The sequence below is a fragment of the Bufo bufo genome, chromosome 5 (genome assembly GCF_905171765.1).
Source record: "Bufo bufo chromosome 5, aBufBuf1.1, whole genome shotgun sequence".
Classification (NCBI taxonomy): domain Eukaryota; kingdom Metazoa; phylum Chordata; class Amphibia; order Anura; family Bufonidae; genus Bufo; species Bufo bufo.
In genome coordinates this window covers 487675492-487703101 of record NC_053393.1, presented here as the reverse complement: position 1 = coordinate 487703101, position 27610 = coordinate 487675492, and the positions used below count along the sequence as shown (strand labels likewise).

The 27610-nt window shown below is 45.3% G+C and overlaps 1 protein-coding gene across 1 annotated transcript; it reads right to left on the bottom strand.

The window, feature by feature from the left end:
- Positions 1 to 3221: 3221 nt before the first annotated feature.
- Positions 3222 to 26573, bottom strand: GTPBP4 (GTP binding protein 4). Its single transcript, XM_040434217.1, has 17 exons — positions 26455 to 26573; positions 21595 to 21765; positions 19746 to 19849; positions 19532 to 19668; positions 18722 to 18822; positions 17811 to 17903; positions 16515 to 16706; positions 16370 to 16435; positions 11571 to 11660; positions 11382 to 11492; positions 10010 to 10087; positions 9602 to 9653; positions 9062 to 9162; positions 7729 to 7926; positions 6740 to 6805; positions 5246 to 5386; positions 3222 to 3687 (listed from the first exon to the last, which is right to left on the bottom strand). The coding sequence occupies exons 1-17, from the start codon at positions 26500 to 26502 to the stop codon at positions 3535 to 3537; spliced, it is 1902 nt and encodes a 633-aa protein (XP_040290151.1). The 5' UTR covers positions 26503 to 26573; the 3' UTR covers positions 3222 to 3534.
- Positions 26574 to 27610: the final 1037 nt, after the last annotated feature.

Sequence of the window (27610 nt, the reverse complement as noted above, 5' to 3'; positions counted from 1 at the left end):
GATCATGTCAAACTAATCTTAGATTTTTTTGATTGGCTGACTAAAATAATAGATGACAGAGTTGCAGTAGACATCGCTTATTCAGACTTTAGTAAGGCTTTTGATACTGTCTCACATTGAAGGCTTATCAGTAAATTGCAGTCTTTGTGCTTGGACTCCCATATTGTTGAATGGATTAGGCAGTGGCTGAGGGACAGACAACAGAGGGTTGTAATCAATGGAGTATATTCAGACCATGGTCTTGTTACCAGTGGGGTACCTCAGGAATCTGTTCTGGGACCCATATTGTTTAATATCTTTATCAGCGAAATTGCAGAAGGCCTCGATGGTAAGGTGTGTCTTTTTGCTGATGACACAAAGATTTGTAACAGGGTTGATGTTCCTGGAGGGATACACCAAATGGAAAAGGATTTAGGACAGAATCTGAGGAAAGGGATTTAGGGGGTCATTATTTTAGAAGACTTAAAAGGTAGGCAGACAATGTCATAGAGCAGCAGGAAATGCTAGCAGAATGCTTGGGTGTATAGGAAGAGGCATTACCAGTAGAAAGAGGGAGGTGCTCATGCCGCTCTACAGAGCACTAGTGAGACCTCATTCGGAGTATTGTGCTCAGTACTGGAGACCATATCTCCAGAAGGATATTGATACTTTGGGGAGAGTTCAGAGTAGAGCTACTAAACTAGTACATGGATTGCAGGATAAAACTTACCAGGAAAGATTAAAGGACCTTAACATGTATAGCCTGGAAGAAAGACGAGACAGAGGGGATATGATAGAAACTTTTAAATACATAAAGGGAATCAAAAAGGTAAAAGAGGAGAGAATATTTAAAAGAAGAAAAACTGCTACAAGAGGACATAGTTTTAAATTAGAGGGGCAAAGGTTTAAAAGTAATATCAGGAAGTATTACTTTACTGAGAGAGTAGTGGATGCATGGAATAGCCTTCCTGCAGATGTGGTAGCTGCAAATACAGTGAAGGAGTTTAAGCATGCATGGGATAGGCATAAGGCCATCCTTCATATAAGATAGGGCCAGGGGCTATTCATAGTATTCAGTATATTGGGCAGACTAGATGGGCCAAATGGTTCTTATCTGCCAACACATTCTATGTTTCTATGTTTTATATGTCTTGATTTGACTGCAGATCAAAGTGTCTTTTGGGATTGGAGAATGGCTGCCAATTCCCTTAGTTTGGAGGAGGCCAGACTCCCAAGTACCCTGAACCACCAACTGTAAAGTATGAGCCCCCTAATACTGGGTGCTGGCATCGATCGTAATGAAAATCTGGTTTTCCTGCTGCCACTGCAACTTTTAAAGGTTCTTCATGATCGGCCACCAACAAAGGGAGACCCTTATGTGGTGAGGAATCCTAAATTTCCTGTCCAGGGATAACTGACGATTGTCCCAGGAAGACAGAATGAAGGGTTGTTGAGTGAGCCGGAACCCTCTTTACAGAAGGAATGGTAGGTGTTAGGAGACCTAGTACTGTCATGATGTCTTTGATGGAAGCTGTAGCTGAGGCAGGAGGAACACATTTTATGGAAATCGGCTTCGCTATTGGGAGAAAGAATAGAGTCCAGAAGAAGCCCCACAAAGATATTTTGCATGCTGGGAAGTAGGTCTAAATTCTCCAGTTTTACTAACTACCCCAGGACTGCTGGACCATTGAAGATGAAAAAGACTCCTCTGATGCTGCAGAAATCAGTAAGTCATCCAAATACAGTATAATTAGTATTCCTTTCAGGTGACGGAAGCTGGACGCTTAGTAGAATGGAAATCTGATCTTTCAATACCTGCTGACTATTACGTAGTAGCTGCTTGTTCACCAAGAATCTGCTAAGAGTAGGAGAAATTATCTCCAGCTTGTATCCTGACTGGAGGATGAAAAGAACCCAATGGGAAGCCGATATGCTTTCCAGGGCCTGGATGAAAAAAACGTTACCTCCCACCGGGTACCTACTGTAATTGGTTTGATGATGAAGTAATGCCATGAACAACTGCTGTTCCATTTAGGGAACTCAGCACACCCACTCTCATTTGACAACCCCTTTAACCTTAAAGGGATTATCTGGGAAATGAGGACCTAGCCTCAGTATAGGTCATTATCACATCAGTGGGGGTCCAAGTCCCGGGACCCCCACCAATCAGTTGTTTCAGGGAGCCACTGCGCTCGCCGGTGCTCTAGTGAGAGATGCAGGCTCCTGGCAGCTTTCTAAGGACACCGCCATACATCATATCGTGGCAGTGCTTGGTATTGTACCTTAGCCACACTTGAATGAGGCTGAGCTGCAACTAGGCCATGTGACCAATGTACAGTGATGTCACTGGCCTAGGAGGAAGCTGCAGCGCTCAAGGCCTCTTCTAACAGCTGATCGGCAGGGGTCCAGGGTGTTGCACCCCCACAGATCTGATACTGATGACCTATCCTAAGGATTAGCCATAAATATATTTTCCTGGATAACCTCTTTAATCCTTTTCTCACCCTTTTTTTGGGTTTACTTTTAAAAACCCATCAAGCTTTTTTGGGTTGCATTTTTCCCCCCTTTAAACACTAAACATGCATGTTTTCAGACAAAGAAGCCTGGGGGGGGGGGGGGGGGGGGAGAATTACAGACTTGTGGCATGCAGGGTTTTAAAAAAAATGGGACTGCTAATCAATTATATTTAAAAAATATATTTGTTTGAATGTAGTGTCATAATAGTAACTTCTGGCTGGAGAAAATAAATGCTAAATTGTCAGGTTACAGCCACACAAAGCCAAAGAATTGTAGATTTGGAGCCGATTTTACCCTATGCGTTGCAAGCGGTGAAATCAATGGAAGAAGTTCGCAACATGTCACATTAAAATCCACGCCACTGGTCAACTTCTGCTGTGAATTTCTTAGATTTCCTAATCTTATGTACATTCATATAAAATGCAGTAAAAACTGTGTGAAACCACCCAAAGTCAAATGTATACCATTAAGCCTGTAATTTATAATTAGGCAAAATACAGGAAACATCTTCCTTTGAAAAAAAATAAAAATAAGTTTGCCTACTTTGGAGGGGATCATCTTTTTATCAATACTTATACAGGCAAATATATATATAAAAAAAAAAAACACACAAGACGATACAGTATCAAGTTTTTTTTTATGTCTGAGCTGGAACTGGCTCTCAATATGGTGACAAAGAGGCTTTAAATAATTTTCAGATACAGATAGTTTACTTTTTTGCCCAGAGTCAATTTTCGTGAATGAATACCAGATGCTGAACAATTTCTTTTGACATCTGAAGGCATCAAACCTGGAAACCTCAAGATGCTGCAATGATCATTCATTCTTATTGTGTTGATCAATTATAACCAAAGATGTAAAAAGGCCTAATCTGAGGGGTGGTCATCAGAGTACAGTCTAGTCAATGAAGCCAATTCACTGTTATGGCATACACATTATGAAATGAGAGCTTTATAAAGATGGCAATCGCTCCTTCTACCCTGGAAGTCCTTTCGGTGGCAGAGCAGGATGACGGATGTGCTCCTGCCTGTGACAACCTTATCTCCAGTCCGTGGTGCCAGATTTCCTCTTGCCGGCCAGTAAATGCTTGGGCTTCAGATCATACACGTGTCTGTCGGCCTCTCCTTTCTTGCCCATTCTATTAATTTTCCTCTGAGAATTCTTCATGATCTTCTTTGCTTTCTTGGCCATCTAAGAAACAAAGTGTTTGAAGAAAATGTATAATTAAGAGATGCTCTGGCAAAAACATGTCTGGAGATCACCAAAAGGCAAGGTGACAGAATACCATGGGAGGAGGGAGAATAAAAATCAATGCAATGGTATTAGAAGGCCCTATGATCATTTTGGGTAATCCCTCCTACAGCTGTAGTGTTGTAGGGATATAGTCTTTTATGTAGCAGCAGAATATCAACGTATTCAAGTTCTATGCAAAATGCTAAATTATGAGGTTTAAATAAATTCTCCAGGATTTAAACAGGCCCAATAAAAACTCCTGATAAGTGTTAAATAATTGTGTTCCCCATAAATAAGAGATTCTGGAACATTATTCTTAAAACTCTGTTATTCCGCCAAGAAATGTATGACTAAATTGGAAATTATTGCAGTCTGGTACTGTCCAATCCTGACAGTGGCAGACTTTAGGACCACAACCCTGCATCATGGAAATGCTAATACCCAGTTGTCTATATAGATCTGTATATATTAAAAAAAAAGAAAAAAAATGAAACAGTAGTGCAACACTCCAACACCAAAGGATGTCTGACATTAGGTGAATAAACATCCTTTGGTATTGGAGTGCTGCTTCCTTCATTTCCTATCTGTATATATCTAGATTTAAACATTTCTACTTTCACACTAGCGGCAGGGGACTCCGGCAGGCTGTTCGGGCGGGTGAACAGCCTGTCGGATCCGTCCTGCCGCTAGTTCATGTGTGCCCCCGGACTGCCGCTCCGTCCCCATTGACTATAATAGGGACGGAGTTCCGGCAGCGGCACGGCAAGAGGCAGCCTTTAGTCCCCTGTCGCTGGTGTGAAACTAGCCTTAGAGGAATAACAGAAGAATGGTACAATATAGAAGCTTCAGAATTGTTAATAGTTATTTCACAGGGAATAAAATAAAAGCAAGATGAGTTTAGCAGATTGGTAATATAGTTGGTGCAAAAGAGAGTCAGTATAACATGCTACCTGCAGCTCAGACACCATGTTCAACACAAGTTCCCTTAAAATCCAGGACCATCACATTAATAATATGCATAAAGTGACACAGACCAGCCATGGCCTAGTCGCGAGAGCTGGTGCAGTGCAGCTCCTTCTACCTGGCTAAGAGCGGGGCGCTCTGATTGGATGCGCTCGCAGCCAGAGAGAAGATAACCACGCCCAGGAGAGATACAAGTCCACGCCTAGTGTAACCGAGTCGCCTCATTAGCATATGAGGCGACAAAAAGATACAGGGACCACAGCGGGGGTTCTTTAAAAAAAAAAAAAAAAAAAGTGCCAAGACATCAGTGGGGGCCGCACTATAAAAGGTAGGATAATAATTAGATTCAAGCTATTCAGGTGAAAGGTCCTCTTTAAGTGAAACCTGTAGCTCCAATGATGGAACTACAAAGTAACAGCTGATCGGCAGAGGTGTGGGGCATCTGATATTGACGCCCTATCCTAAGAACAGGTCATCAACATCAAAATCCTGGACAAGTCTGTTCAATCCTGAAGTTAACTAGTCATCAATAGTAATAAAAGTAAGCACCCACCTTAGCATCACGGACCCCAGATTGGTCTCGTGGGGGTTTTGAGTTGCTTCGGCTGCGGGTGACAGATGTTGGTGGGGCAGACTCTTCACGCTTACGTTTCCTTTGCACGCTCCTGGATCTTGCTTGTGCAGCATAGTGGGTCTGAAAGGCACAAGCAACATCATAACACTTCTTCTGCTGGAAATGTGTCTCTCTCTACATTTGTTTCTATGGCTTTTATACAAGATTACAATTAATTTTCTGCACAAAGACTTAAACTGTTACAGCGCTCCACCAACGACAATGTGTAAAAATGTGTTATAGGTTATTAGACCAGTGATACATGGGGGGGGGGGGGGGGCGACGTCAATGACCATATAACTTTTCAACATGGTAAGGGTTCCTTCTATTCTTCAGCAGCTCTGTAGCCTTATATTCATCACAGAGAGGGGATGGTGGTATCTTTTGAGAATAGTCTGGACAGGTCAGCTGAGCATTCAAGATTAGACATAGGGTCACAACCGAGAGGGGGCAGGAAAAGGGTCCTGAAAACTATCGGAGGTTGTACTATATTAACACATCAGAGTACACAAATCTGTAGCAGCCCAGGACTCGTGAGACATTTAAACTTGTATTTCAATGTCTCTCGAACAGTGCTTGATCTCCGTTATCACCAGTCGGTGACCTGCGAAACAGGACATCAAGTCAAGTGCTGTGAACCTCAAATACCCCACAGCTTAAGAGACAGTGGTTAAAGGGCATCTGTCAGCAGATTTGTACCTATGACACTGGTTGACCTGTTCCATGTGCACTTGGCAGCTGAAGGCATCTGTGTTGGTCCCATGTTCAAATGTGCCCGCATTGCTGAGAAAAATTATGTTTTAATATATGCAAATGAGTATCTAGGAGCAACAGGGGCGTTGCCATTACACCTAGAGGCTCTGCTCTCTCTGCACTTTGACAGGGCCAGGCAGTGAAATCATCTTAACGCCTGGCACTATCAAAGTGCAGAGAGCAGAGCAGTTGCAGAGAGAGCAGAGCCTCTTGTCCGTTGCTCCTAGAGGCTCATTTGCATATATTAAAACATCATTTTCACATATGAACATGGGACTAGTACAGATGCCTTCAGGCACCGAGCACACATGCAACAGGTCAGCCAGTTTCATAGGTACAACTCTGCTGACAGACGCCCTTTAAATACTCTCTGTAAGTCAGCATATATCTTTTAATGGACCTAATAAGAGAATGTTCATCCAGGAAAGCCTCTTGCACAAGGCACATATGGTGAACTAAGTGCAAGAGGTTACAGGAAAGGTACAAATTTACATTCGACCCATAGTACTCAATGGCTGACCATGTAATATATATTCATAGAGAGCAAAGTGGGGATGAGCCACAACATGGCAGACAGCTGCTCAAGAACTAACACATTACAGATAAGTTACTGTGAAAGGTTAGACAAACGAAACAGTAGTAAAATCCTGGTTCTAGGATACAATAAAAAAAAATTCTTACCTCATTTTTCTCAGTCATATCAAGCCCGAGATCACTCAACTCATTCTCTAATGTCTTGCGCTGCACCTGTTAAACATAACAAAACTGGTATCAGTGGCATCATTCCAGGACATCGGAGGCTCAGGTTTCTCTCCCATATATTTTCAGAGAACATCATGGCCTTCTTAAACTGACCCTGAAGAAACTCCTTCCTAAGGGAGCATTCACACAACCGTATTTTTAAGTCTGTGTCTGATCCGCATTTTTTGTGGCTCACACATGGACCCACAAAAAAAATTGAGAGGGCACACGGATGTCACCTGTGTGTTGTCCACATCCGTGCGACTGTTCCGCAAATTACAAAACATGTCCTATTCTTGTCCGTTTTTGCGTACGAGAATAGGCAGTTCTACAACAGGGCTCAGAGAAAGTGGAGAAGGCACAGGCTCTGCTGTTTGGGGGCCACAAAACAGATACAGTCGTGTGAATGCTCCCCTTAGGATCATTTGCCTTAGTGTGTGTGTGACAATGACCTGATAGTCATCTTTACCACAAAAGGTTTACTAATCTGCACTTTAGAATTATTCTGCTGTAATAGAAATCAGCTCTCCATGCACTGATGTTCTGGTGAGCCCGAGACAGACTTGTATTACACATACATCTGAGGTGGAAGAACTGCAGGGGAGGAACAGAGCAGCAGCCTGAACCAATGGCGAGACAAGAGGTGTGTCTCAGACTACCAGATCTGTTCCAATGGAGACGAGCTAAGCTGCAGAAAATCAACAGCAGGTGAGTGCCCCCTATAGGTACTGCCTTACATAACAGTTTTGATCAGTTACATGTGGAAAACTTGATGCCAGTGTGAGCAGAGCTCACGTCTCGAATTCTCACAAGTTTCATGATCAGTGAAAAAAAACATCCAGAACCTAAAAAACACATCACGTGATCCCATCTTTCTAATGTTCAGTTATCATTTTCATTGAATAAAGCACGATTCAGAAGGCACCTACCTTCTTAGCAGTCCTTGGGAGCCGTGGTGCATGGATATCTTTCTCTTTTGATGCAAGAATCTTCAGTTTTTTCTTCTCACGAATCTGCTGAGCAAGCTCGCGAATTTCTGCCATTTCTTCATCCTCGCTTTCAATGTCACTGTCATATTCACCAGCTCTTTCCTTCAGCTCCTCCTCTTTTTCCAATTCTTCTAATTTCTGACAAAATTTAAATGGATATGGGGGGCAATTATTGGACTACATCAGTTTTACCAAAAATTCTCCCTCAATGTCTACCCATTCTTTCTCTACGTAAATGACCTTTCTATGAGCAGCTTTCCCAAATATGAGGAAGACAGACATGAAACTTTCCATGCACTACTTAAAAAAATCATTAACCTTAGTATAAGCTGAGATGCCATCCATCTTTAAAGGGTTTGCACCTCGAAAGCAACTTATTTAGGGGATAAGGGGGTCATTTATCAATCTGAAATATGCCTAAATTAAGTGTACTTCAGGAGCAGACTGCAGTGCAACTTCTCCTCGCTCACGCCAGGTCTAAAATATTGGGCGTGGCATGGGCAGGGACGGGTCGGCAGGCCCATCTCATGTACCATTTTCTACGTCTGTTTCAGGGGTAGAAAAAGGTCTAAATGCAAGACCGCTTGAAAGCTGTCTTACATTTAAAACTGGTGTAGGATCAGCCGAAGTTATTAAGAGGCCGGCGCCTCTACACAACTCCAGCGGATCCACCGCCAGTTTAGACGTTTGCATCTGTTTAGAACGGATCCGTCTGCATTATAACTTAGAAAAATTTCTAAGTGTGAAAGTAGCCTGAACGGATCCGTTCAGACTTTACATTGAAAGTCAATGGGGGACGGATCCGTTTGAAGATTGAGCCATATGGTGTCATCTTCAAGCGGATCCGTCCCCATTGACTTCCATTGTAAGTCTGGACGGATCCGCACGCCTCCGCACGGCCAGGCGGACACCCGAACGCTGGAAGCAGCGTTCAGGTGTCCGCTCACTGAGCGGAGCGGAGGCTGAACGCTGCCAGACTGATGCATTCTCAGCGCATCCGCCTCCACTGAGAATGCATTAGGGCTGGACGGATGCGTTCGGGGCCGCTCGTGAGCCCCTTCAAACAGAGCTCACGAGCGGACACCCGAACGCTAGTGTGAAAGTAGCCTAAAACAGACCTTCCCTATAAGCCTCAGCACACAGCAGCATAGATCACACCTTCCTGGACATGTGCGTTGGCAAACTAGGAAAGGCAATTGTAGCCGAAACCAGTTATAGGCTTTGTACCGGGTCATGAGAGGTATAGCATGCCAAAGATATGTTCTACACTTGCCTTCATTATCTCAGGATCGATGTAATCAGCAATGTTATGGCCTTGCCAGACCTCTGGTATCCTGTCATATTTCTCTGATGGATTCATTATATCCCAGTATTCTTGAAAGTGAAACACATAAAAGATTAGTTAGGTTTTCAGTACACAAAACTAAAGATAATATCCGATTTAGGGTCCATTCACACATCGCAATTTCGTTCCGCATTTTGCGGAACGGAATTGCGGACCCATTTATTTCTATGGGGCAGCACGATGTGCTGCCCGGACACGGAATTGCGGACCCCGCACTTCCGGGTCCGCAATTCCGTTCCCGAAAAAAAAATAGAACATGTCCTTTTCTTGTCCGCAATTGCGGACAAGAACTGGCATATTCTATTAGTGCCGGCAATGTCCGGTCCGCAAAATGCGGATCGCACATTGCCGCTATCAGTGTTTTGCGGATCCGCAAAACACATTGCGGTCGTGTGAATGGACCCTTATCCACAGAAATTACTGATCGAACATACTAGGACACCTACAAACATTTAGCAGGGTACTTACTCTGCAGATCCAGGATATAGTCATCGCCCATCTCCATTTCAAGATCTTTCTCCTAAAACACAAAAATCGCAAAATAAGAAACCCCTTATGCCATATTCATAGATTCAGACTCCACGTCTACATCCTGACACAATCAGCCAACGTTATGGCAGGAGTGCCGTAAAAATTAAATCACTATTGCAGTAAATTAGCCTCCCTAAATTAAAATGAAGCCAATATGCATCCAGATCTGCTGGCCAATCCATGGGGAAATCAGGGTTTTATTTTAGGATTCCTGCTGCAAATTTTCTAATTAAAAATAAAGAAAAAACGGTAGATTTGCCTACAGCAAATCAATACAGTGTGAATATGGCTTTAAACTTATCCACAGTACATACAGCTTGAGAGACCTGGAAAAAAAAAACTAACCAATTTCTTCTTTGGAGTGCTGATGTCCATACGTTTCTTTCTTGTTATAATACCTTCTGGAATAAAAGGTGGTCTGTCCTGAAACAAACCAGACACTTGTATTAGATGACAGGTTACACGAGTCCAAAGAACACTGGGCAAGATTTTATAAAACAAATCTTATGAGTGCTGCATTCTCTTCAAACAGCTGATCGGCAGGGGTGCGGACAGTCAGCCCCCCACCCCCCCACTGATCTGATCCTGATGACCAATCCTGAGGATAGGTCATCAATATAAAAAAAAGCAGACAATCCCTTTAAACTGCAACACCGCCTACCAAATTTTAAGGACAGAGCAAGCCAACCAATAGGTGGCGCAAAGACAAAAGTAAGACGCACCAAGTGTATCATCCAGCGCGAGCCACTGTGATAAATAAGGCGCATCCTTAGACCGTCCATTTGAAATTTGCAATGTTGAAATATTAGAAAGGATTGGTAAATCTGCCGCACTGCTCCCTTAGTTCTCAATAAAGCTCATAGTGAATTGATGATATAGGACGCAGCATACCCTGCAGTAAACACACCGGGAATTGGTCCAATTTTTAGACAGCATCAATTTAAACTGGACAGTCTTAAATTTCCCTAACAAGACGACTGATAGGCCGGCACTGCTCACAACTGTCCATACTGCCAGCAGCACAGCAAACTGAAGGGAACCCCGCAAGCCACAACACTGAATACTATAGGGTATGCTAGGTGGCAAGTAGAAGCGGCAGAATACAAAAAAAAATTAAAAAAATCCAAGGCACTTCATCTCACAACCCTTTCTTCAATCTGTGGAAACAGGTAATACTCTAAGATTACTACGTGGCACTGGCTGCTTGGCACTCGCCACCTTGAGGAATCATCGGAGGACACCAAACGGCCATTGTCGCATACTGCCCGTATTCTTACCAATCATTTCCTGTTTGCCCAGATTGAATAAAGGATTGTGGGGTGAAGCGTTGTGGATCATCTTTTTTTGTATGTCAGTCTTACAAATGGCCACATTTATCACAGTGCCTCACGGTATGTGATACATTTGGTGCATCTTTAGACAGTTGACTAAATTATTGGTTAGCTTACATAGTCCAAATTTTTAAGCATTTCGTCTCACAATAAAGCCACGCTCCTTCGTGCTAAATCATGCCCCCTTGTCTATTAGCAAATGTGCCCCACTGTTCTGATAATCGTCTCCAATTGTTACGATTTTTTTTATGAAATATGGTGGACACACTGTCAGTGGAGTAATCCTTTATAGTTTCATATTAGTGATAATGTAGAGACCCATCTGATCCCATCCAGTCTGCACAGTAGACGGCAGCTCTGACATTAGAAGCCATTCGCTTCCTCACCTTCTCATCTCTCTTGGATGGTACTGCGAGGTGCAGCCGGTTGAGAACGTCATTGACTTTGTTCCCCTTCATCTTGTTTTCCACTCTATGAGCCAGCAGCTTGTCACACGCCTGAAAAGAGGAAAATACGTGCTGTACTGCTCAGGCCTGAGACTACAGCTCACATCAACATTTACAAGGTGGACAAACCTCGGTCTTCACATGAATGACGCCTTCCTCGGTAAGGGTGCTGGTCTCAATCAATGGCAAGCCCTCATTCTCCAAGTCCTTGAAGATTTTCTGTAGAAAACACCATCAGGTTACCCCCAATTTCTATAAAGTGCAGGGCTGATACAATACACACCCTAATCCAAGCACAACAAACCTTTATACCACGGCAAATATGTTGTATTTATGTGATTTCAGAGACCAGGGAAACGTCAGTGAGCACAATATTAAAATGGGACATCTAGATACAGCCGAGTGTCAGCTCATATGCGGCCTCCCTGTTTTCAGACTGTCGGACCACAGTAAACAGACTCCCTTTGATCGTAAAACCCCGCTTTAAGGCTTTGTTCCCACTTCTATCAAGATTTACATTCTTCTGTTCCATCGAAGGAAAAGAACAATAATTTTTTTTCCAGAAAAGATTACTGAATCTCCCGACGGAGGTGTACACAGTACCTTAGAAATTTCCAATAAATGTATCCACCCCATGTGCCTAAGGGCTGCATCTCACAGGCTTCCTATGGAAGGCATCGGGCTTGCCTTCTCTGCCATCAGGGGACCCAATGGGGAAGCGGAGGGCACCTGTACCCTCCGCATGCCGCGGTCAGCGGCATACAAGGGGTTAACACGCCGGCATCAGTGTTTTCACAGATACCGGCGTATGCAGCAGGGGCCCGGCTGTCAGTGACTGGCGGTTCCGTGGCGCTGATCGGGCGGGCACAGCTCCTGCTCGATCTGCCCCCCGTACATGAACGCCGCTGGTCCTTAAGGGGTTAAAAAAAGATTCCAGAAGATCTGAAAAAGAGCTACAAAGCAACTTCTAAGGCTACATTTACACAGTAGATTTATTGCGGGGATGTCTGTGACTCTCCCAAAAAATCTGATTAGCACTTGCAGAAAACCATGCACGTGCTCCAGAAACAACCCCATTCACGAGCACTAAATGGATTTTTCAGTGGTGTACATTACTTTACAGCAGCAAATCTGCCGCGTGTGAACAAACATTGAGACAAGGCGCAGAAACTAATTCAGGAGAAAGGTTATGTATAAAATAACTGCAGGTCCATCTAGAACTAGGTTTAATATGTTTACAGACTTGATGATGTCATGATTCAACACGGATGTAGCTTCTTGGTGCCGTATCATTTTTTATTTTATTTTTTTATCAGATCATTTTTATTAAAGGTTCTACATACAGCCAATTATTCAGATTAACCGCACATTATATGACAATAGGACATCAATACATTTAAATCAATTATACTTTAGCAGCACGTCAATAACACTGCAGCAAATAAACCTTTATTAAATCTCCCAGTCCCCCCCCCCCCCACTCTCCGTGTGGTCATCTCCCTCAATATGGACAAAAATGCTCCAATTCTCTTACATCTTAACTTCCAAATCCCCTTAGGACCATTCCATATATGCATCAATCTCTGAGACTTCCCCCCAGGTCCAGCCAGCCACACCTGCCATTGCTTCTTCAATTTCTGTACAGTGCCTCTTTGAATATAGATGCCACTCTCCATGGATATCATATGATTGACCATATTTATCCACTCTAATTTAGTCGGAGAGATCGGCTGTATCCAGAGCTTTGCAATGGATTTATGTGCAATGTACAATAATTTAGCAATTGCTAATTTATAATCATTGGTGGTTGTTAGGTCCTCTACATACCCAAGATACCCCACCAGTGGAGTCTTTGGTAAAATAAATCCATAGCGGTTTTCTATTTGTCTATACACTCCACACCAGAAACGCTCCAGTTCTGTGCAGGACCAAAACATATGAGCAGAGTCTGCACCCGGGGCAGCACACCTAGGACAGTTAGAGCCCGCACGTAGACCCATCTTAAACTGGAGTCGTGGCGTCTTATATACCCTATGAATAAGGAATAATTGTGATCGCTTATGTGCCACACTCACGGGTACTGCCCCCAAAACATCCCTCCATTTTTCCTCCGACAGTTCTCCAACATCCCTCTCCCATTTAGCCTTAAGACTGGTTAATGGATCACGTACTACTTTATCTAGTAGACTGGCATAAGCAATGGAGATAATCGTGCGCGATAATCTGGCCTGCACCACTGAATCAATCACTGGCATGGAGTGCACAGTCAAAGGAGGAGTCTTCCATTCCTGAGTCTGCATGGCATGTCTCAATTGTAAGTATTGGTAAAATACACGGTTCGACAATTGAAATTCTGTCTGTAGTTGTTGAAAGGATTTAAGATTATTCTCCAAGTACAGATGTGCTATTCTTGTTACCGCAGCTTTTTTCCCAACTGTCAAAACCTTTCAGCTGGAATAGTTCCCCCAACCTTTCATTCCTCCAAATAGGGGTATATTTTGTACATCCAGTGACTTCTATTAACTCCTTTGCTTTTTCCAAAATGTTATGTATCAGGAGCATGGTAGGTAGGCCCGGTGATCTCAGTCGAAATTTATGTGCCTCCATCAAAGATTTGTCAGACAATAGGGACTGTATAATTAACCTCCTAGAGTCCAGTACAATACTGCCATGCTCTATCCCCCATCCTTGCATATGCTGCAATTGTGCAGATATATAGTACACCCATGGGTTGGGCAAGGCTATACCTTCCTCTGTCTTAGGTTGCTGTAGTTTGGTTAGTGCTATTCTGGCGGTCTTCTTTTTCCATATTAAATCTCTAAATATACCATCTATTCTGCGGAATAGGTGACATGTAATAATTGTGGCATTAAAATCATTTTGGCCAGATTAGCCTGTCTCATCATTGAAAGAGGCAGTTTGAGCCAAGACTTTATCTTTTGTTTCATTTTCCCCAGTATCGGAAGAATATTAGAAACACAGTAATCTTGTGCATTATGGGTTACCCAAATGCCTAAATATTTAAAGGTATCTACACTCGGGATTGGGATCTTCTCCACCCACCTCTTATCTTCTTGCGGAGACATCAACATAATCGCCGATTTGGTCCAGTTAATAGATAACCCTGAGTAGCTGCCAAACAGATCTATAATCTGCATAACCCGACCCACAGATGTCCTCACATCATCCAAAAATAATAGCATGTCGTCGGCATATAATGCCAGCTTTTCCTAAGACTCTGCGTAATTAAAGCCCTTAATCTGAGAGTCCCGCCTAATAAGCGCAGCCAGTGGCTCTATAGCAACTGCAAATAGGAGTGGTGATAGCGGACACCCCTGCCGCGTCCCTCTCTCCAGGTCAAAGCTATCCGATATTTCATTATTTACTCTCATTTTGGCTCTAGGCGCCACATACAATAACCGAACCCATGAAAGGAATACTGGCCCAAATCCCATACGCCGCAGAAAAGCCCATAAGTATCCCCACTCAACACCATCGAACGCTTTTGCAGCATCCAATGTCATCACTGCCTTACTCGCTGGGCCCCCTGGAATTGCCTGCATATTAAGGAACAGCCTTGTCAGATTAATAGCAGTAGATTTAGACGGTATGAACCCCGATTGGTCTGGGTGTATAACAGATGTAATTACCCTCGCCAGCCTATTGGCAAGAACCTTTGCCAGGATCTTTACATCTGCTGTTAGTAGAGAAATATGTCTATACGATTCTGGGAGATCAGGATCCTTCCCTGGCTTAGGAATGACTACTATGATGGCATCATAAAGGAAGTCTGGTAGCTGACCTACTTCTAGTGCTTTTTCATAGACATTTAGCATTGTTGGCAGTAATTCCTCTCCAGGGACTTGAACATTTCCACCAGCAGTCCGTCTGGACCAGGTGCCTTTTCATTTGCCATACTACTTGAGGCTATTTTCAGCTCCTCTAATGTGTTGGGTAATTCTAGACTCTCTCTCTCTCTCTCTCCTCCTGCGATAGTTCTGGTAAGGTCTCATTACTCAAATATTGTATCAGGCCTTCCTCATTATATCTACATTTTAAAGTGTAGAGCTCTTTGTAAAACGGCTGAAACACCTTTAGAATGTCCGCGGTCTTAGCGACCACCATCGCTGACCAGGTTCGCATCTTGTGCACATATGAAGACTCCGACTGCGCCCTAGCTATTGTTGGCAACATATGTCCTGCCTGTTCACCTTCCTCAAAATAGTTTTGCCTCATGAAGAAGCGTCTATTGCTCGCCTGCTCTAAACTGTACGCATTAAATGCCTCCTTCCAATTCGCCATTGATGTTGGGAGTAGGGTTTTGGACACGCAGCAGCTCTTTTTCCGTCAACCTGCGGCTAATCTCCTCCACCATGGCTTTTGTTTGTTTTTTAATCTTGGAGATCTGTGCAATAAAGATGCCTCTCAAAAACGCCTTTAGGGCATCCCACAACACCCCATGCCAGCTTCCTGTGTTCGGATCTCCCCTATCTTCATGAGGTGCCGTGGACATCTTTAGTGACGCCTTTCATTTTATATCATGAAATGTGTACTGAATTGGGCCTCGTGTAAACAACCGTGTCTGCTTAGCGGTACGCAAGTCGTGGATCTTTAAATACAGACAGCACATGGACTGCATGTGTAATTTGGTTTTGCGGACCCATTGACTTCAATGGGTGAGTGGTCCGCTTTTTGCGGTCATAGTCTTTCTTTTTGCAAAACAGACATACAGATGTGGAAATCACATGGACACTCGATTGTAAAATGCGGACCACAGACCAACTGAAGTCAATGGGTCAACAGAAAATATGGATGCAACACGGACAGCATAGGCCGATATGTCGTGTGCATGGAGCCTTGGGCAGAGCTCTGCTCCACTGGACCACATGTTAAGATACAGTACGTTTCCTAGGTTCGCACATTCTTACCTGGTGTTCCTCACTGAGTTCAGAGACGCGCTTCACATCACATTTATTCAGGACCATAATGAGAGGCTATGAAGGGAAAGTAATAAAAATGTGATCAACTCTGCTGTGTTACGGTCAGTTACCAACACACGAGGACAGGACTTACTTTATTAGAGAACAGAGGGCGGATGTTGTTGAAGAGCTCCAGCTGCTGCTCTAACGTATGTCCACACTGCTCGGAGACGTCCATGACGTACAGGACAGCAGCCCGGAGGTGAGCCAGGGCAGTGATGGCCTGCATCTCAATGGTGTTCCTCTCCTCCAGGGGGTGATCTAGAATCCCAGGGGTGTCCACTACCTGCAATGGGCCCCGTGAGTAAAATCATTTAAACAGTAAGGCCGCCTTCACACACTCCATGTTTGATCAGCGATTGTGAGCCAAAACCAGGAGTGGAGGATACACAGAGATAAGGTATAAGGGAAAGATTTGCTCCTGCTCTAGGCTTTTGTCCTGCACCTGGTTTTGGCTCACAGTCACGGATGGAAATCAATGAACGTGTGGAAGCGACCTAATACGACAGATCATAAAAACGTACATGTGTGGGAAAGATGCTTTAAACGGAGCCTGACAGCAGGGAATTCATTGGTAAACCAGGCACAGTGCCTTGCAGGGCTAGCTCAGCTTAATGTAATGATACTCATTCTGAAGTATTTGTAATCCGTATGCAAATGAGCAGTCAAGTGCACTGAGGGCGGGCCAAGCCACTTTGTACACCCTTGCTCCTCCCACTTACTCTGCCAGCCCCTCCCTCTCCTTCCTGACTGACAGGTTCAGCTTCCTGCATAGTCATCTCTCCTGGCCATGCTAATCAAGAAGGGGAGAGAGGGTCTGGCACAGGAAGGAGGAGCCAAAATGATTTGGCGGGAAGGGGAAACATTTTATGGACCCAAAAGCCAGTATAAAGGGGGTTTTTCTAGGCTCCTGATATTGATGACTTCTCCTCTGGATAGGTCATTAATATCTGATTGGGGAGGTTCCAAAACCCTGCATCCCCTTCGATCAGCTGTTCCCTGCAGCCTCTGGTGTTGGAACTAGCTCTGTGGATGGTGCAGGAAGCACAGCGCCGTCCACCGTGTAGTGGCCGTGCTGGGTTACTGCAGCTCAGCTTCCACCGAAGTGAATGGGAGCTGAGCTGCAGTAATACCCAGACGCAGAAACTACACTTTGAACGGAGCTGTGCTTCCTGTTCCATCCACAGAGCTAGTTCCAAGACCAGAGGCTGCAGGGGACAGCTGATCGCTGGGTGTTGGAACTTCCCCATTCGGGTATTAATGACCTATTCGGAGGAAAAGTCATCAATATCAGGAGCCTGGAAAAACCCATCAATGAAAAAGTTCCTTGTACACTGGTAAACTAGAAATATATCCCATTATAGCCACATGACACCTGAACGTTATTTACCTGCCAGCGGAGGTACTTGTAATCCATGTGCCCCACAAATAACGACTTCGTAGTAAAGGCGTACGGCTGCACCTCTACATCTGCCCTGGTCACCTGAAAAACATCAGCATCACTTAGCCATCAATTACAGAAGAAGCACGGTCTTAATATTCACTTCTCTTACTTAAAACCTGGGGGGGGGGGGGGGGGGATTTATCATGAGAGTAATAAATGAACAGTTTTGCTCGAGTCTGCTTTGGTGTACTTTGCGCTAAATTTATCGAATGTCACGTTTGTTAAATTGGCTCTTCTTTAAACGCTAAGAACACCATGGCAGCATTTTTTTTATGACTGCACTTAACTCATTTTGGGCTAAGAAGCAATATTTGCAATTGGTCTTTATCAAAAACGTTCAGCCGTTTCTGAGATGCAAAGGTTAAATATCAGTCTATTCGCAAGCTATATTTACTTTGAATCCCGTCATCTGATGGCTTACTTAATTTATACCAAGGCACAGGCCTCATCATAACGCAAGTTCATCCTCTCGAAGTCTGCTCATAGCTGGAGTAAACTTCAGTTCTCATTTACGCTTCATACGCTGCATTGAGCAGCACCATTTCTCAATAACTGCACCATTTAGGGCCCATGCACCCAATGATACTATAGATCCACGTATTACACATATATAATACAGCACTTCCGGTTTGCTCTGGGTTTATACTGTACCCTGATTTAGTACAGAGGCACAAAGGATTTTTTATGCTGCCGAATACTTAGTATATCACTAACGTATCCTCCTCTAGCAGTAATGTATCCTCTAGGAGAGAGGCCTCATAGCACTCTGCTGTGTTTAAGAGCCTTCAGACAAAGCAATGACAGCCAGATATACAGTATATTTTTACCAAACATATAATAATAGAGATGATAACAACCTTATTTATAAAGCTGGATTTCCCGACATTGGGGTAGCCGCAGAGAAGCAGGGTACGTGTGTTGGGGTCGATGCTTGGCAAACGGGACAGATGTTGACGCACTGTGAAAAGACAAACAGGTTTACAAGCCTCTACTATTTCACTGTATGGAAGCTGCACAACCTCTTTTCTATCCTGAAAACTGCTTAAAGGGGTTCTCCTGGAAATAGCATTGATGACCAATCCCCTGGATCCCCGCTGACCATCTGTTATTAGAGGACGGCGCTCCATGAGCGCTGCAACCTCTTCCTTGGCTATGTGACATCACCGTATATCGGTCACATGGTCTGGTTGCAGCTTAACCAGTGAAGTGAATGGGGCTGAGCTGCAATTCCAAGCACAACCACTATACAAGGTATGGCGCTGTGCTTGGTAAGCTGCTGGGAGCTGTCCGCGCTCAGCAGAACTCCAGTGAGTGCAGCGGCTCCCTAAAACAGCTGATCAGCAAGGGTGCTGGGACTTGGACCCCCCGCCAATGTGATAATGATGAGCTTTTTTGAGTATAGGTCATAATTTTCATTTCCTGGATAAAACCCCTTTAAAGGGAACCTGTCATAACTATTTAGGCCCCCAAGCCTCCAGCAGCCTGATGTCCTGGACAGTGACAACTTTGATCTTCTACATTCTGAGGGATTTGACATAACAGAAGAAAATAACTTTCAGCCCCACTGGCCGCTCCCCCTCCTCGTAATGGTATTAGAGAACATATTCGGGAACCAAAATTCAAGCAATCCTCTAATCTCTTTAGTAACGTCTCAGGTGGGGTTCTACCTTGCTCCAGGTATTCCAAGCTCTGCTTCTGCCTCTTGATAATGGTGCACATGCGCCCCAGCGCCGCCCGCTTCAGCTGCTTGCAGCGGTATAAGGAGTCTCCATATTTCATTAGCCTCGCGTAATCCTTGGCCACACTAAGACATAATATCAGAACATCAGAAGAGTTCGAGGAGACATCGCTGTGTGAAAGTGTGAAAACTAGAAGCCTCACTTGTCCACTAGGTTCTTGGCGATGTTTATTTGCCCCAATGCCAGCTTGTAGTGGTCCTTGTCGTAGAGGACGTTCATTAAATCGGCATAGAACGGATGTACGTCCTGTAGAGGAGGACAGACAGTAACACATTCAGGACACAGGCAAACACATTGTAAAGAAGCAACCGAGAGGAACCTGAACCTGCCTGGAACACAACTGCATGGTTGGCCCATCTCAGACATTGATGGCTTATAGCTAGGTTATGCCAGAAATGTCAGGGGCGGTTCCCATCTCCAGAAACCGCTCCTATCTCCAGGACTGGGCCCCCCGGAGAGCAGCCATGTATGCGCGACCATCCTCCGTTCCCTTCTATAGGAATTCCAAAAACAGTGCCTGCTCGGCTATTTCCGCCATCCTAAAGCACTTGTGTGGTGCGCTCTCCATTCACTGCTATAGGACTTCCGAAAAAAAGTCGGGCGTGCTCGTTCTATTTTTGGAACTCCCGTAACAATGAATAGAGAGCAAGCTGTGCATGCGCAGCGTGCTCTCCTTCACTTTCAGTGGCCCTGTTTTGGAGATAGGCCCCAGAGGTGTAACCCACACATCTGCCATTGATGGCATATCCTAGCAATAAACCATCAATATCTGAGATGGGAAGATCCCTTTAAAGGGGTTGTCTCACTTCATCATGTAGATAAAGTTAATACAAGGCACTTACTAATGTGTTGTGATTATCCATATTGCTTCCTTCGCTGGCTTGATTTATTTTTCCATCACATTAGACACTGCTCGTTTCCAGGGGTTTACGACCACCCTGCAATCCATCAGCGGTGGTCGTGCTTGCACACTACAGGAAAAAGTGCTGGCCTATACGCACTCCCAGCCACCAGAGAGACCATGCTTTTTCCTATAGAGTGCAAACACTGCCACCGCTGATGGAACATATGGCCAGGTCCGTACTGATAAAACAAGGACAGTTTCGGATTCAGGTTATCAGTACGGACCTGGCCATATGTTTAGGTTATAGGCCTAAAATGTCATGACAGAATCCCTTTAAGTGAAAGTAAACATAGCACTCTCCATACTCCCCAGTAGTGCTCTGGGGTAACGGCATGAAGTCTTCGTTGCCCCTGCAACACCACCACAGGTAACATTAGGCATTACACAGTTATGGCTACTTTCACACTCGCGTTTGGTTCGGATCCATCATGGATCTGCACCGATAATACAACCGCATGCATCCGTTTAGAACGGATCTGTTTGTATTATCTTTAACATAGCCAAAACGGATCCGTCTTGAACACCTTTGAAAGTCAATGGGGGCGGATCCGTTTTCTATTGTGTCAGTGAAAACGGATCTGTCACCATTGACTTACATTATGTGTCAGGACGGATCCGTTTGCCTCTGCATCGTCAGGCGGACAAAACGCTGCAGGCAGCCTTTTGGTGTCCGCCTCCAGAGCGGAATGGAGACTGAACGGAGCCAAACTGATGCATTCTGAGCGGATCCTTTTCCATTCAGAATGCATCAGGGCAAAACTGATCCGTTTTGGACCGCTGGTGAGATCCCTGAACAATGGAAACCAAAACGCCAGTGTGAAAGTAGACTAACATTAAAACCAGCTACTGTCTCTGAGAAATGCCCGGACAGCTCAGGTCCGTGGGACACTAAATGCCCGCCTCTGTGCCATGTCCTAGGACAGGGATCAGCAACCTCCGGCACGCCAGCTGTTCTGATACTGACAGTATGCTTGATTCACTCCTGTGCGAGTTAAAAGAGCACCTGAGCAAGTGTGCACGATGGGAGTTGTAGTTTCACAGCAGCTGACCCCTGTTCTAAGAGACGGAAAATCAAAGGTTTACTTACATCCAATTTAGGGAAATCTGTGAGAATCTGCGAGAGGCGGTCGTGGTAGTTCTGCTGGGTGAACTTCACCTTCCTCATGTAAAAATGCCGGATCCTGTTGATCTGATAATGCTTGTGGATCACTGTCGGCGTCTTTCTTTGGGTCTTCGACAAGGTGATGTCTATGAAGTCCTGCAAGGCATAAAGGGTTAAAGGGGTATGCCCATCTGGACATTTATGGCACATCAATAGGATATGCCGACAGCTGCGGGTCCCACCTCTGGGACCTGCTCCTATCCCAAGAACAGAGCCCCAATGTGAATAGCGAGCATGCTGTGCACGAGCGGCTCTCTCCATAAACTGTTATAGGACTCCCGAAAACAGCTGAGCCAGCGCTCCTACAGCAGTGACAAGACATCACACCCCTCAGACAAATCCTGAGCCTCAAATAGAAAGTAACAAAACTTTTCCAGGATTACAAACAGTGACTTTATCCACACCGCTTTAAGGAGGACCCGTCACCTCCCCCGACAGGTTTGTTTTAGTAACTTCTTCGATTCCCCATGTAACAACAATTCCGGAGTATCTATTCTTATAACTCTATGATGCGCCATTCCTCTATTACTCCTACTAGAAGTATGAATGAATTGGGTGTTACCATTTAGGGGGGGGGGGGTGTCCCTGCACAGTCTGACACTATCCAATCAGTGCTAACACTGTCAGAATGTGCAGGGACACCCCCAATTGGAAGCATCCAGGTGAAGCTTTATTGCAATGAATTAACTTGTAGTAGGAATAATAGAGGAATGACACAGCAGAGTTATAAAAGAAGATGTCGCTACCTAGTGCAGGTAGGAGGAAGAGCTGGCTGGCACTATTACAGGTTACCTATAGGCCAGAGGTCAGCATCGTTCGGCACTCCAGCTGTTATGAAACTACAACTCCTATCATGCTCCATTAATTTCTATGATATTTCTTAGAAGAGCAGAACAAGTATGCATGCTGGGAGTTGTAGTTTCACAACAGCTGGAGTGCCGGAGATTGCCTACCCCCACTATAGGCTATTTAGTAAGCTTATACACCAGTTTTCTGGCATAGCAAAAGTGCAAATTCTGTCCTGCTTTGTACCACAATCTGCAACTTTAAAGGGATTCTCCAGAAATAGACTTATTTTTTTATTAAAGGGAGTGTCACCAAAATTTGTCAATATAAACTGCTTATGGCGCTCTAGCACAACTACACAAGATTCCAAAGGCGGCTTTCTTGTATTCTTCACTTTCACCAGCTGAGAAAACGATGTTTAATCCATATGCAAATGAGGGCTGACAAGTGCCCAGGGGCGGAGTTCTTGTTGTAGGTGCCCAGGATACTCCGCCTTCTTTTCATATATGCCCTCCCAGCCTCTTGCTGGTCCCGCCCTGTAAGGCCGTTTTATTATCCCATGTACCGGCCGAGATCCAGCACGTGCGCAGTGAAATGCAGGCCTGGGCATGTGTACCCTGATGCCCATTGCGGGCAGCGGCATCGCTTCATGTTGTGCGAACGGCACAAAACCAGCGGCGAGCGGGCGGACCCGAAGAAAGCAGGAAGACTGGAGACAAGCCGAGTGAGAGATAGGTAAGTACAGGTCCTTCTCAAAAAATTTGCATATTGTGATAAAGTTCATTATTTTCTGTAATGTACTGATAAACATTAGACTTTCATATATTTTAGATTCATTACACACAACTGAAGTAGTTCAAGCCTTTTCTTGTTTTAATATTGATGATTTTGGCATACAGCTCATGAAAAACCCCAAATTCCTATCTCAAAAAATTAGCATATCATGAAAAGGTTCTCTAAACGAGCTATTAACCTAATCATCTGAATCAACTAATTAACTCTAAACACCTGCAAAAGATTCCTGAGGCTTTTAAAAACTCCCAGCCTGGTTCATTACTCAAAACCGCAATCATGGGTACGACTGCCGACCTGACAGCTGTCCAGAAGGCCATCATTGACACCCTCAAGCAAGAGGGTAAGACACAGAAAGAAATTTCTGAACGAATAGGCTGTTCCCAGAGTGCTGTATCAAGGCACCTCAGTGGGAAGTCTGTGGGAAGGAAAAAGTGTGGCAGAAAACGCTGCACAACGAGAAGAGGTGACCGGACCCTGAGGAAGATTGTGGAGAAGGACCGATTCCAGACCTTGGGGGACTTGCAGAAGCAGTGGACTGAGTCTGGAGTAGAAACATCCAGAGCCACCGTGTACAGGCGTGTGCAGGAAATGGGCTACAGGTGCCGCATTCCCCAGGTCAAGCGAACTTTTGAACCAGAAACAGCGGCAGAAGCGCCTGACCTGGGCTACAGAGAAGCAGCACTGGACTGTTGCTCAGTGGTTCAAAGTACTTTTTTTCGGATGAAAGCAAATTTTGCATGTCATTCGGAAATCAAGGTGCCAGAGTCTGGAGGAAGACTGGGGAGAGGGAAATGCCAAAATGCCTGAAGTCCAGTGTCAAGTACCCACAGTCAGTGATGGTCTGGGGTGCCATGTCAGCTGCTGGTGTTGGTCCACTGTGTTTTATCAAGGGCAGGGTCAATGCAGCTAGCTATCAGGAGATTTTGGAGCACTTCATGCTTCCATCTGCTGAAAAGCTTTATGGAGATGAAGATTTCATTTTTCAGCACGACCTGGCACCTGCTCACAGTGCCAAAACCACTGGTAAATGGTTTACTGACCATGGTATTACTGTGCTCAATTGGCCTGCCAACTCTCCTGACCTGAACCCCATAGAGAATCTGTGGGATATTGGGAAGAGAAAGTTGAGAGACGCAAGACCCAACACTCTGGATGAGCTTAAGGCCGCTATCGAAGCATCCTGGGCCTCCATAACACCTCAGCAGTGCCACAGGCTGATTGCCTCCATGCCACGCCGCATTGAAGCAGTCATTTCTGCAAAAGGATTCCCGACCAAGTATTGAGTGCATAACTGAACTTAATTATTTGAAGGTTGACTTTTTGTATTAAAAACACTTCTCTTTTATTGGTCGGATGAAATATGCTAATTTTTTTGATAGGAATTTGGGGTTTTCATGAGCTGTATGCCAAAATCATCAATATTAAAACAAGAAAAGGCTTGAACTACTTCAGTTGTGTGTAATGAATCTAAAATATATGAAAGTCTAATGTTTATCAGTACATTACAGAAAATAATGAACTTTATCACAATATGCTAATTTTCTGAGAAGAACCTGTATATCCCTATCGCAGTGAGCATGCCCGGGCCAGCGGTGAATTGAGCGCACGCCGGATCTCTGCCGGTACTTGGGATGATGAAACGGCCTTACAGGGCGGGACCAGCAAGAGGCTGGGAGGGGTAATATGAAAAGAAGGCGGAGCATAGACAGCAGCAGCCGACAGGAAGAGAGACGGCGCATGCACACTGCGTCTCCTCATACAGCAGCGCGGGGTGTCGGGCCCCCGCCAATCTGATATCGATGACCTATCTTGAGGATAGGTCATCAATAGTAAAAGCCCGGAGAACCCCTTTAATGTGTGTGTTCACACGAGTGGTTTTCCATGGACTGCGGGCATGTGGCGATACCACAGAAGCACGCCATATTTTTGTACCCAATTACGGATCCCTTGCGCACGCTGTAGTCTATGGGTATGTGAAAACCACGGACACAACAACACAGATGCCATAGGTGTTTGGTCCATGGTTTTCACGCATTGTTGCTAGATGTTCTTTTCAGCCTAGCAGTGTCCATGAAACATGGATGATACCTGGACTGAAAAAAATAATCACAGAACCAAGAATAAAACACGGACAGTGTCACAGACACGCGAATAAGGACCAAGAGCTTCATGTTACCGGCATTGGTGAAGGGGATTGGACTCATCACCCTCACAGGTCACAACATCTGACACATCAGAAAAGAATTCTTTAAAAACAAATACCGAGAGGATGACAGAAGCCATAACAAGTTGGCACAACCTTAGGGGGCACTCTGACATCTCTACAAAGGAGCGATCCGCCGCTGCTATAAAGGGAAAGGGTGGCGGGGCAGCAGGCCGACAACGGTACTGGGGAAGGGGACATCATACTGGCACCATGCCAGTCACCGCTACATCAGGCCGGTGTTCCGAGATACTTCCCTACCCTCGTCACTTCCTGTTGTGATGCGGCCGCACCGGACAGGACGTTCCCAGCTTTGAAAGGAGGTGTGCCGGGCAGGCGTACAACGGCGGGGTAGGGAAATTTCACTCCAGAGTTGGGGAGAAAGGGCAACCTAATGCGCTTGCGCCTTACCTCGTAGCGGGACACCGGCCGACACTGCGCATGTGCCGGGAGCATCAGCAGCGGTTAAGGGTAGGGAAAAATTAGGGGCCAGTGCGCAAGCGCAGCTAACTACTCCCGTCGGGATACACCGCGCGTGCGCACAAGCGGACAGGGAGATCTCTTATACCGATAAGTGTGGGGGTAGGGAGATCCCAGTGCAGTGTCGACTAAGGCGCAAGCGCATTAGGTTGCCCCTTATCCCCAACTGTGGTGTAAAATTTCCCTGGGAACGTTGCGTCGGGTGCGGCCACGTCACACACGAGGGTAGGGAGATTTCATGGGTAGGGAAATATCACATCTGGCAGTGCCCTGAGGGGGTTCTCTCTGCCATACCTAGAAGACATATAACCTCCCTTATAGCCCGGGGAGGATCACACTGCCAGCACTCTGCATGGCTCCCACCAGAAAGCACTGTCTGTACACGGGGCTCTCGGCATGGCTGCCCCCACACTCTCCACGTGCCTCTCTTGCGGGGGCTTACTTCCACGCGTCAGGCCCCGCTCCCCTCACGTGCTGCCGGCGACACATGGTGCTGACTCCTTTGGCCGCCGTTCACATACCTTAGCGGACGGCACCACCGTGATCTTCTTAAAGTTATACAGCGCCATGTCTGCGGCCCGTCCTGTCCCGGTCCGGACGGAGTGGAAGAGGCAGGAAGGCAGCGCATGCGAAGAGACGGAAGCGGAAATGATCGTGAGGGACCAGAGCCGCCATCATGGATAAGGGCAACTTTGCCCAAAGTCGAATTCTAGCGAGCCTATCTAATAAAGTCTGGAGCCTATGTTTCAGAACAGGGTGGATTCACTTGGGACGGTTTTACTAAAGGTTTTCATCTGCAGTATCTTCCTGAGGTGGTTTTGTAAACAGTAGTTTTCTGTTTCTTTTTTTTTTTTTTTTATAACATTTTCACTCACTTACAGGTGTATGAAAAATAAAAAATGTGTTTCAAAAGGGTACAGTTGCACCACATATATCGCTAATTAACACATTTTTGCGCCTACTATTGGTATGCATGTACAATAGCAATGAGGTGGAGTAAGGAAATGTCTTCGTCCACAAATTTCCGAATACAAACCCCCCTGTAAAAGGAAGCTGGACCCCAGTAATCTGCTGATCGCTGGCCTCAGGGGTTTTCTTCATGAAAAAGCTGTGAATTAACTATTATGACTAGAAAATGGAGCATTACCTGCCGGAAGGGGTGCACCTGGCCCTTCTGCTGCCTGAGGCAAAAACGGAAATACCCCTGGCTCAGGCAGCGCGATAATGATGACACCGGCCTCTGATAGGCTACAAGAACTAGGACTAAAGCCTATTAGAGGAAATGGTGGGCCAGGGGGACATTGCTCCTGTGCCCCGTCGCAGTATTCAACGGTATTGCTGTCCTGAGTACAGCAATGCAGTTGAATATATAGAGATGAGCGTTTCCACAATGAAAGCACTAATTCGCCTTTCCCCTACCTGATGCTGCCTGAGGTGATCGCCTCACCTAGCCTCATTGGTGGTGCACCCCTGCCTATTCAGATTAACCCCTTGAAGACCTGCATAGTTTTGGCCTTATAGGGGTCTCCAGCAGGGGCGTCGTTAGGTCAAAACATTTGGGGCTGGAGCCCCGGTTGTTTTGTCCAGTGCCCGAATGTTTATGCTGGTAGGATTTTTTTTTTATTAGGCTATTTCTAGCCGTCTGGGCAATCCCACAGATCATCCCCCAACCCCCCT

What these genes read in the sequence shown, in the direction of transcription:
- GTPBP4 (XM_040434217.1), bottom strand. Translation starts at nt 26,502, where the DNA reads ATGGCGCTGTATAACTTTAAGAAGATCACGGTGGTGCCGTCCGCTAAG. An exon ending in GCCCTCTGTTCTCTAATAAA is followed by an intron (nt 16,436 to 16,514) that starts GTAAGTCCTGTC and finishes TTCCCTTCATAG; the next exon opens with CCTCTCATTATGGTCCTGAA. An exon ending in AACTCAGTGAGGAACACCAG is followed by an intron (nt 11,661 to 16,369) that starts GTAAGAATGTGC and finishes TGTTTTCTACAG; the next exon opens with AAAATCTTCAAGGACTTGGA.